An 11,543-nucleotide genomic window follows, 5' to 3' on the forward strand; every position below is an offset into this window, starting at 1 on the left:
AAGATATCTGATTCTAGACTGAGGCCAGCATGGGTGTAGCTGCTATGGCAAGTGCGGCAAGATGCACGAGGGGACATGCATAGTGGGTGGTTCTAGCTGATTTAAGTACGGTCAAAACTGGTCATATCAGTAGGGATTATACTACCGCCACCCCCACCACTCTGGTATTTGATCTGATTTGATTTCAGTGCAATCAGAGAGGCCACAAGAAGGCCCAATTTCTGAGTTTGGCTGCAGCAAGATCGGTGTCATCATCCGCCCTTGCAACTTTAAGGATTACTAATAGCCGTCAGGGCCGGGCAGATGCACCAGTAGCGAAGAGCAGGGCATTCCAGCTGACGGCGGAGGAGGTGCGTGCAGCTCCCTATGTTATGACGGGTATGTATCTTCTCTTTATATCTTTATTTATATTTAATTGTTGCTTGTGTTTATGTGTTTCATTTTAGGATCGTTCTTAGTGAACGACATCTCTGCTTTGGTATTATTTGATTCGGGGGCTACCCGATCTTTGGTATTATTTGATTCGGGGAGCTGGATCGTCCTCTCGATGTGGAGACTACATATGATAGAATGGTCAGGGTTACAAGAGTTCATCGGGATTGTACCCTCCAGTTGTTCAGTGAGCGGCATCCAGTTGATCTAGTTCCCATTCCTCTGCGTGGGAATAAGGTCATTGTGGGTATGGATTGGTTGAGCCCTAATGGGGCAGTGATCGACTGTGAACAACAATTAGTTCAGATTTGAACCCCAAGTGGGGGTGAGCTGGTGATTCAGGGTGAGAGACAGTGTGGGCCGGTTATGTGTTTTGCAGCGAGGGCCAGATGATATCTTCATCAAGGATGCCCGGGTTTCGTTTCCTTTGTCATGGATACCTGGGGTAAGGGTAAGGTGACCGTGGACGATGTGCCGATTGTGCGGGAGTACCCGGATGTGTTCCCGGAGGATTTGCCTAGGGTACCTCCGGAGAGACAGGTAGAGTTCAGGATTGATTTGATTCCGGGTCCGCCTCCGATAGCCAAAGCACCGTATCAGTTGGATCATCCTGATATACAGGAGTTGTCTACACAGCTGTAGGAGTTTTTGGACAAGGGATTTATTAGATCGAGCAGTTCGCCTTGGGGTACCACGATTTTGTTTGTGAGGAAGAAGGACGGGTCTCATCGTATGTGTATTGATTACCGGGAGCTGAATAAGGTAACGGTGAAGAACCGTTAACCCCTTCCGAGGATTGATGATCTTTTCGACCAACTTCTGGATGCATCTTGGTTCTCCAAGATTTATCTGCGATCGTGTTATCATCATATGCGATTCAAGGACAAGGATGTGCAGAAAACAGCTTTTTGGACTCTATATGGTCATTATGAGTTTGTGGTGATGCCTTTCGGGCTCACCAATGCTCCAGTTGTAACGCCCGTAGATCAGGGCAGGTCAATTTAGAGACGATAAGCGTCAAAAATGACTTTTTGATAGAAGATTATTTATAATGAATAATCTTAACTAAGTTGTTGTATATGTTACAAGGATTTCGTACATATAAAGAACGCCGAAATCTGAGTTATAACGAAGAAGTTATGACCTGTCGAAGTTTCGCGACAGAACCGGCACGACACAGCGCGACGTAAAAAGTGAATTTACGTTAGAGTGATATTTAGCCTTATCAATCTAAATGAAAGTCATAGAATACGTTAAACCGTGAGCATGCATAAAAAGAACGCCCAAATCTGACTTCGTATGAGGAAGTTATGATTTTTCGAAGTTTCGCCTTAGCGGTATGCAGCCCGAATACTCGATTTGAGACCGAGCGGTTTTTAGTCGAAACAATCTAAATAAGAATCGAAGATCTCATTAATTGTAGTAAAACGATAAAAAGATAGGCGAAAACGGACGTCGGATGAAGAAGTTATGATTTTATAACGGAGTTTTCCTGTCCCGGCCTACTAAAAATAAATAATAAAAATAAATTCAAAATTAGCCGACGGAGTCTAAACTAAAGTTGTAGAGCATAGTCTCACCTACGCGGGGATATAAAGAACGTCGAAAATGGAGTTCGTATGAGGAAGATATGAATTTTTGAAGTTTATTAAATATTTTCGAAATTAAATTTAAATATAAATTTTCGATATTATCCAAGAGGGGAGTCACCGGGCTTATCCAGGTTACGCCTAGCGTAACCTAAGATTACGCCCAGCGTAATTCATGAATCCATGCCCTATAAAAGGGAGTCGAGTGCATCCGATTTAATTGCTCATTCTCTTCTTTCTCTCGCGTTTTTGCATCGTTTTTCGTGCAAGAAATATCCCGAAGCCCCGGTATCATTCCCAAGCCCCGAAGCAAGTCCCGAGGCCCCGAAGATCCCGAGAAGTGAAATTCCCGAGCCGAAGCTCTGTCTGCGAGAAATCCGGTTTTTGTGAAGATCTTCCAGATCTACCGAAGAATACTACTTCTACAAGCCGTAGTGCTGTCCGATCATCTTCTGATCAAGTGAGTGTGTAGTTACTTTCTTCTAACGCATAATTATGAAGTATCTTATACGAAATACATGTTATGTGTATAATATAAAGTTGTTTATATGTGTGAGTGTATAGTCACTTTCATCTTACACATAGATATGAAGTATTTGCTATGAAATACATGCTATGTGTTTATACATTGTTTGTTTACTTGAGATGGATGTTGAATGAATGTTTTATACGAGTTTTTAAATAAGTTGTATATGTAATTTATATCTACAAATATGTTGGGTAGAACATGGGTAGATGAAATAGTTGATGTGTGTTGAAAGAATGTGATAAGAGAAAGGTGAGGATATAATGGTGATGATAATTAGGTGATGATAGATAGGTGATGAATTACGAGTCCAGGCGATGTTGTGGCTACGTATTCATGCGATGATAGTCTATCCCTTATTATGAATTACGAGTCCAGGCGATGTTGTGGCTGCGTATTCATGCGATGATAGTCTAACCCTTATTATGATTTACGAGTCCAGGCGATGTTGTGGCTGTGTAATCATGTGATGATACCCTAACCCTTACTAGACATATATTGAGGGAGTGATCCCCGAATTAGCATTGTCTATATGATATAGGCGATGATCCTTAGGAAAAGTTCTTAGGAACAAGCATATAAGGATATAAGATGTAAGGAGATGAGCGGTAAATATGATATAGGAGATGACCCTTAGGATAATATCCTTAGGGAAAAGTAAAAGAAGATAATGGGGATGGGTAATTGGGTTGATTGTTTGATGATTGAATATAATAATTATATTATAGTGGGTTGAAAATCCTATATGCTCACCAAGCTCCCAAGCCTGACCCATTCAGTTTTCTTTGCATTACAGGCGATAGCACAAGAGTATAAGTTGGTGGACTTGACGAGAGATTTTGGATTATAGATCAGTAGTTATAAATAACTGTTGTAAGGTTTATTTTATATTGTTTATGCTTTTGGTCTGTATCGAACATGACATCCCGAGGTTTTATTATTTAATGAAAATACATTCTCTTTGAGAAACGTTTTGATAAATTTTATCATATTTTATTTTGGGAACAAATTCCGCAACTCTTTTAATCAAAAGATTACTCTGATTTTATAAAACAAAGCATAAACAAATCGGTCTTTTCTGGCCGTGAAATTGGGGATGTCACACCAGTTGTGTTCACGGATCTCATGAATCGCGTGTGCAAGCCGATGTTGGATCGGTCTATGATAGTCTTTATTGATGATACCTTGGTATATTTCAATATATAGGAGCAACATGAGGAGCACTTGAGATAGGTGCTTGAGACCTTGAGGAGGGTGAGACTTTTTGCAAATTTCTCCAAGTGCGAGTTCTGGTTGTGCGAGGTGTAGTATCGGAGATTCATTCAGGATTTCTTTCTTAAAATTAGTAAGTCAAAAAGTTATAAAAACATAATAAAGTTCAAATAACATACATTATAATTGGTATAATAAATATAAACATAAAAGTACAAGAAAACATAATATAGAAGTATAAACCGGGAATTGTCAATCATGAATCACGGTAAACAGGAATCAAAAAATAATTAACGATACAAATAAAAAACACAAACTGGATAAAATGATCAAATAGCATATGCAACTATATCTTGCATCATAATGTAATATTACATACCTAATATGGTGTATTTTTGGAAAAAGAGGATAATTTCATCATGCTTCAACAAAGTTGAAGAGCAATTACATACTTGAAGGAAGATCTGCATACAAATGTCTGTTCTAGTGAGAAAACCAGTTGAGAACGGACCTAAATAGTAAGTAGTTTGTTTGAGAAGTTTCCAACAAGTAAAGAACAACAGGAGAAAAAAAAAAAGGCAGCCACAGTTTCAATTGACTTGATCAAAACTATTACATCAATAATCAATAAAACACAAATAAATAAATCCTACCTGAAATCAAGTTTATTGGCGACGGATGGACTAAAAGCAGGCTAATGTTGAAACCATAACTTCCTTCCTCTGCTTCATTCTCCACATTCACACAGTGAAAAAGAAATGTTGCATATACTCTCGACCATTGGAAGAAATCTTGAGCTCGATTCCAACAAGAAAGAAAGAAATTATACATTAAAAAAATAAGATATGAATTACTACATATATGGAGCTCAACCATGGGTATGTTAGTAATTGCAGATTTGGATATGATCACCCTCGGTATAGCAAAATGTAAACGATGGGTATATAGCAAAATGTAAACGATGGGTATATAGGAAATCTTGGATGTAGGTATATATGAAACAGAAATGGATTAGAATCCCAGATTTCTTGGCTAATTTATGAAATTCAAATTTCTAGCCTAATTTTTCGGTATACGAATCATGTTTACAGGGATATTGATTGGATAATTGTTGCTATCTATAACGATGGAGTGTAAAAGAGATGGAGTGTAAAAGAGCGGGAAATCAAAAGAGTAGTGAGTATTAGCATGCCACGTGGCAAAAAAAAAAGATGTAAAAAATGACATGTGGCACCTTAGAGAGGTTTTTATTAGGAAGAGAGATGATTAGATTTTAATTTTGGTATTTACTTAATATATGTGTAATATTACTAATCTATCCTTATTAATTTAATTAATGATTTAATTTTTGCTACATTCTGATTGGTTCCTACGACTATACAATAATTGTTATGAACATATATATATATATATATATATATATATATATATATATATATATATATAAATTACTTTTCTTCGTTTATTTCCTAACACCAGATGTGAGACTCATGTATTACATATGTTTATTTTAAAAAAAAATATGAAAATTTAAATAATTTATAAGTAAATTAATAAAAATATTGAATTATTAAAATTAAAGTGTTTATTTTTCTTTTTTAAATTTAAATAAATAATTTAGATAAATAAACAAATGAAGTTAATAAAGCTTTAATTTATGAATTTTGAAATTAGATCGAGAGTTTATTAATGAAATTAATAATTTAATATGTATTTATTATTATATTTTTTGGAATTATTATATTTAAATATTATATGAAATTTAATAAAATGGAAAAAATAATAAAATGGCATAGGGAATAAAAACTAATTCAAAAAATAACCATAAAATAACATTTGACAAAATGAATGAGAGCGTGACATGTAGCAAAAAGATTTTTATTTATCAGGGCACAAACTTTTTAATACTACATCTATTTAAAAACAAAAACGTATAAAGTTTGTCTTTGGAAAATCATTAGAAATAATATTTTGGTAAAATTCAATCGAAATTCTCTTATAAGATGCACGGTATATTTTGTTTAGTCGTTGTATAAAATAAAGCAGATACTAAATCTATAAAAAGAAGAGTTTAATAAGTTGTATGGCAAGTAAGCGTCAAATTCTCTAGAATACTGATAAGACATAATTAGGGGTTACATGCGTAATTCTTTTGCATATATATGCCAAAATAGAACAGATGAGTCCACTTAAGAATAATATGTGGCTCAAAGCAAACCATGTAATATTTATTTTGATAATCTTTTGATAAATAGATAAGTCCAGCTTATTCGTTCGTCATTATTCTATGATTAATATTAATATAATTATAATGTGATGTTTAAAACAAAACTTCTATTAATTTTGTACTGAAATAAAGACGGTGCTAAATAAAACCACAATATATGTGTAGTGCCGTCTAGGGAGTTCACTTCCATGGGAGTAAATTACATGTTTGGTCCCGGATGTTTGTGAAAAATATCACATCTAGTTCAAAGGTTTCAATTCTTGCAAAGATAGTCCCTAATCGAAACTTAAATGGCGTTGTTGGTCCCTCATCCTAACAGCCGGAAGAACTAAATTATGCACATGAACCGCATCTTCTCCTAGTTGCTATCCTCTTTCTTGTCAAAAAAACAATCTTATCTTACTTTTGAGTTGTATAACCTTGGGAAATCACAATAGTGTTACTTATCACTATTCGTGAAGACAATGCACTCTTTTTTAACCCATATTAGCAACGTATTTTAATTTTTACCAATAATAGCAACATATTTTATATTTGTTGATAATATCATCATACTATATATTTATCCATAACAACATACTTATATTTTCTTTATCCATGGTTATAAATTGATTGTTACGCAGAGTTAATAACAACATATATACATTGATTACTATGCAAGCTTATATTTTCATTACGCATAATAGTAACATATGTATACATTAATTGCTAGGCAAGTTGTATCTTGCTACTTGGATTGTCTCCATATGCGATATTGCCAAGTGGTTAGAATAAATTTTAGTTATGTGGATTACTTGTGAACCTTCACCGTATTTTATAAACATCAAAACCACATATTTCGTAAGTTTAAGAAATCTAAAACCTTTTATTTTGTAATTATGATACCAGATACTACACTACATGTTCCGAAATAGTTCTCGGAAAAAAGTATTTCATAATTTATAATGTAGGTCGAAATTGACCAAGTTCCAAAATTGGTGATGAATTTCGCTTTAAAAGTCTATAACTGTGCTAATATAATTAAAGAAAAATGGTATTTTTGTTAAATTCACTTTAATTAATAAAAATAAGCCATTGTTATGAATAAACAATAGTATTAAATTAAAGTATCGGGCACATCTCTTAAATAAGAAAGCTTGATGCATAATTGCGCAAAGAATTCATGCCTCCGGCGTAAACCAGCTTTATCTCTCCCTCTCGCTTAACCAACAATATCACTCCACTTTTTTTGGCTTTTTTATATGGGTTCTGGTTTTTCAAGCATCTTTTCGGATAACAATGACAAAGCTCCGGCGAGCAGCAGCCTGCAGGGTTTAGGAGACTTGCCGGAGAACTGTTTAGCTATGGTCCTCGAGCACTTTGACCCACCGGAGATCTGTAACTTGGCCCTTGTGAATCGTGTTTTTTATCAGGCTTCTTGTGCTGATTTACTGTGGGAATCAAAGTTGCCGGAAAACTATGGTATTCTTATCAAGAAACTGCTGATGTTACACGAGGATGATAACAGTTTCAGATGTTTGCGTAAGAAAGATATATATAGTAGATTGTGTTATCCCATTCGCATCTCAAATGGTACCAAGGTATTATTAATTACTTTATCAGCTCCTTCTCTTTGTATGTATTCATTAATGGTGTTTGGTTTGATTAGTGTGTGTTTTGATCGACGTACAGGAGGTCTGGAATGAGAAGAAAAGAGGTGGAATATGCATGCTTGTTTCTTGGAAAGGGATGAAGATAACCGGAATACATGATCGGAGATATTGGACCCATGTCTCTACTCTTCAATCCAGGTTTTTGTTCATTTTATAATTATAAATATATAATCATCGTTCTTATCATAAAAATATCGTATTTTCATTTTTAACGAATGAACTAAACAGAGACAACGTTCAACTACTTAGATGTGCTAATTATTAATGATTATCTTAGTATTTTGATAAAACTTCGATATGTGGAAATCAATTTCTTATTTTCTTTTAAGATTTTCATTTTCTCCCGTAATTATTTAACGATATGCATGTATGTGAATAGTTCTGACTTCTGATATGCAGATGTTGACAAGATTTAACTTTTCAATTACAGTTTTTATTATTTATTCTTAATTGTATATGAGTTATATGTTAAACCAAGCATCGTATTTTTTTTTTAAATGGAATTTTCGGATGAATTTAATTAGTACAAAACTATTTTGGATTGGACTAGCAAAAACTAAATCAAATAAAAAATTATATCTCAAATAAATAAACTAATATTATCTGTTTAATATTCCTCGTAGTTTTCTTTGCCTTCCAACTCACGTTCTTTTTCCCAAACACATACGTATCCTCTTCTCCAATCAATACACAACAAGAGATATTGCTTCAAAATTAAAATTCTCTTCATATTTTAATGATTATAAATAAGCTAACGCCTTGATTAAATAATGCCAAAAAGATGCTAACGTAGTTATCTATTACACAAGATATATGTTTATTTTGTATACACCTTCAATAAAAGTATTTTACGGATTAATTAAAAATACTTTGTTTTAAATTCATACACGAGTATTTATCGCTTTTAGAAAAGCTTTTGTCAAATTGTTTTTATGGTAGTAACCATGCATGTCAAGAAAAATCTACAAATAAACACTCGAGGATCCGATTATAGTTGTTTTGACTTAATTAGGTTTTTAATTTATGCGTTATTATTGTTTTTTTGAAGGTTTCATACAATTGCATACCTTAAACAAATATGGTGGCTAGAAGTTGAAGGAGATATTGATTTTGATTTCCCACCAGGGAATTACAGCTTATATTTTCGTCTATATCTTGGAAAAGTATCTCCAAGACAAATCCAACACGGTTCATTTAACAATGATCAAGTCCATGGTTGGGCAATCAATCCAGTATGCTTTAGATTTTGGGTTTCAAATGGTGAGCATGCCATGTCTAAACATTTTCTAAACGAGCAAGGCAAATGGACATGTTATCATGTGGGAGATTTTCTTGTTGATCATGACTGTAATTATGAATCAACGAAGATCAAGTTCTCAATGACACAAATTGATTGTACTCATCAAAAAGGAGGTTTGTCATTGGATTCTGTGCTCGTATGTCCCCGGGAACTTGAGACGTGTCACTTGGTTTGAGTGACATGAGTTCGAGCCTCGAGCCTTGGTTCAGAAATGGAACACTTGTGGTTTTGTATAGAAAAAACATGTTTGTGAATAGTTTTGCTTGTAAGCATTATAGCTGTCTATCACAATCTGTTTTAATGCAGTATATTTGTTTATATATAAACATACGGTCTGTGACATAAAAGAAAGAGCTCAACAATTGTTGGTATATATTACAACCATTTGATGTGTATGGCTAAAAACTATTTTGAACAAATAACTAGGTATAAATTGGACTTCCCCATTAACTACGGTCTATCCCAACTCAAAATCCCTATTCAATAGCTGATTTTTCTTGATTTATACACTAAAATATATCATAAAGGTTGAGTTCATATATCAATATACCTAGATTTTTGGGGACTATATAAAACGACCACTAACATCTTGAAACTAAGGTTGTGAGTTTGTGTGAACTTGCTTTGGGTTAAGTACAAACATTCTCCTCAATTTAAGTCGGGCATAACCGTGGGGATAGGACATAACTCCCCTTGTTTAAGGGTAAAATGTATATAAATAAGGTAGTTGAGAAAAAAAAAAAAAAAAGACAAAATTGCAAAAATGGTCCCTGTGGTATGTATTTTTTAGGGTTTTAGTCTAAACCTCGACTTTTTTGGTTTCAAGGTTCTTTTGAGCTAGTTTTATTGTGTTTTTAGTCCCTCTGAATAGTGAAATGACTGTAATACCCTTGAGGTATTTATTTTTCATTTTTCTTACATTTCTTCTTAAATCTATTACTGATTTATTTATTTTAGTAATTAAAAAAAAATAAGAAGGACCCACCTTCTCTCTCTCTCTCTCTCTCTCTCTCTCTCTCTCTCTCTCTCTCTCTCTCTCTCTCTCTCTCTCTCCTTCTTCCAAAAAACAACACACACAGTTGAAATTGGTTTTGTAATTTAAGAACTCAAGACCAAAAGCATCAGATGCACACCTATATTCGTTTTTGAAATCGATTTTGTATTTCATTTATGAAACCGATTTTGTATCTCGTTTCTGGAACTTGATTTCAAAAATTAAAACACACACACACACAAACAAATTAGTTTTGGGGGATGAACTTGTATGCACAAATCGATTTCAGAATCGATTTTTGTTTTTTTTTTTTTTGTTTCAGAAATGATTTGAAGAACAAATGATTCATATTCGATATTGTTCCACCTGTTACTTGTGATTTCATCGCCCTTGACCTAATCACCACCGCCAGCTGCACTCTGTGATTCCCCCCACCCACCGCTGTTGGCAATCCGTAGCCACCACTGAACGCCTTCGTTCTCCATTTCCACTGGCATGTAACAAATTTGCAGCATCAGGAGGAGTAATTGTAGCCGATTATTGTTACTGGTGTTTACACCTCTTAAACCACTATCGCTCCGAAAGGGGTGAACGGAACCCTCGCCGATGCCGATCGGAGATCCAAAACCGCGAAATTCAAAGTGGAGATTCTCGGGGAGGAGCTTCGAGCTGTGGAGGTGAGTGGTAGGGGAGATATTGAAAGAAGAGAACACACTATATACATCTTCATCCACATCGATTGAAGGAGGAAGAGAGCTTGCTATCTGATCCCGATCGTACCCCGACAAAACACCGGAATCGGTGAGAACCCCTGACGAAAATGACTGAAAAGTACCTTCGTTCTTGAGGAAGAAGACAAAGAGGAAGAGTTACTCCTTATTCTTGGTTTTTTCTTAAACAACACACACTCCAGATTTTTAGATTTGTTCTTGAGGAAGAAGACGATCAGAGAGAGAGAGAGAGGGGGGGGGCAATGTTTATTAATAATAAAACATTAAATTAAATAGAAAAAATATTAAAAAATATATACAAGAAGGGCATTTTAGTCTTTTCAGTTTTTCGAGGGACCAAAACCACAGTCAAACTAGGCCAAAAGGACTACGAATCCAAAAAGTCATGGTTTGGACTAAAACCCCCCAAAAAAATACATACCACAGAGACCATTTTTGTAATTTTGTCAAAAAAATAATAATAGGGTTGGGAAGGAAATAACGAAAGGATTAGAGCTTTTTTTTTTCCAGGAAGCCTACTCTGTGTTTGGGTTTAATATTAATTCATTAATAGTGACAAGAGCTTTTTCTTTCCTTTCAAATAGTCATTTGATCCGGGCGTGTTTGGCATATAGCATTTTGGAACGTTTTGGAGCTTCCAGTTTCTAGCATTTAACAAAACGTTTCATTTTGAACAAAAAATCTATTTTGACACTACAGGTTTTTAGCGTTTAGTTTAAACAAAACGCTCCAACTCTAAAAATTATCTCATGTAGCTTTTAATAAAACGCTACTAACAACCAACTATCAACTTCCTGCTAAGTGCTACCAACTAGTTTTGTCAAACACGTTATTAGTCCGACTTCTTCTAAAAGCTAAACACTCTTATTGATCAACAAAA

At 34.6% G+C, this 11,543-nt stretch overlaps 1 protein-coding gene across 1 annotated transcript; it reads left to right on the forward strand.

Annotated features, from left to right (window-relative positions):
• The first annotated feature begins 7,142 nt into the window (after positions 1-7,142).
• LOC145068910 (F-box protein PP2-A12-like) lies at positions 7,143-9,311 on the forward strand. The gene is made up of 3 exons (XM_079015878.1): positions 7,143-7,566; positions 7,658-7,776; positions 8,687-9,311. Exons 1-3 carry the CDS (start codon positions 7,228-7,230, stop codon positions 9,111-9,113), a joined length of 885 nt encoding a protein of 294 aa, XP_078872004.1. The 5' UTR covers positions 7,143-7,227; the 3' UTR covers positions 9,114-9,311.
• Positions 9,312-11,543: the final 2,232 nt, after the last annotated feature.

This window comes from Lactuca serriola, chromosome 8 (assembly GCF_051521515.1).
Source record: "Lactuca serriola cultivar US96UC23 chromosome 8, Lser_US96UC23_V15, whole genome shotgun sequence".
In the NCBI taxonomy this organism is placed as follows: domain Eukaryota; kingdom Viridiplantae; phylum Streptophyta; class Magnoliopsida; order Asterales; family Asteraceae; genus Lactuca; species Lactuca serriola.

Excerpts from the sequence above, each read along its gene's own strand:
- LOC145068910 (XM_079015878.1), top strand. The coding sequence starts at position 7,228 with ATGGGTTCTGGTTTTTCAAGCATCTTTTCGGATAACAATGACAAAGCT. Across the intron at positions 7,567-7,657 it reads GCATCTCAAATGGTACCAAG|GAGGTCTGGAATGAGAAGAA; the intron begins GTATTATTAATT and ends ATCGACGTACAG. Across the intron at positions 7,777-8,686 it reads GTCTCTACTCTTCAATCCAG|GTTTCATACAATTGCATACC; the intron begins GTTTTTGTTCAT and ends GTTTTTTTGAAG.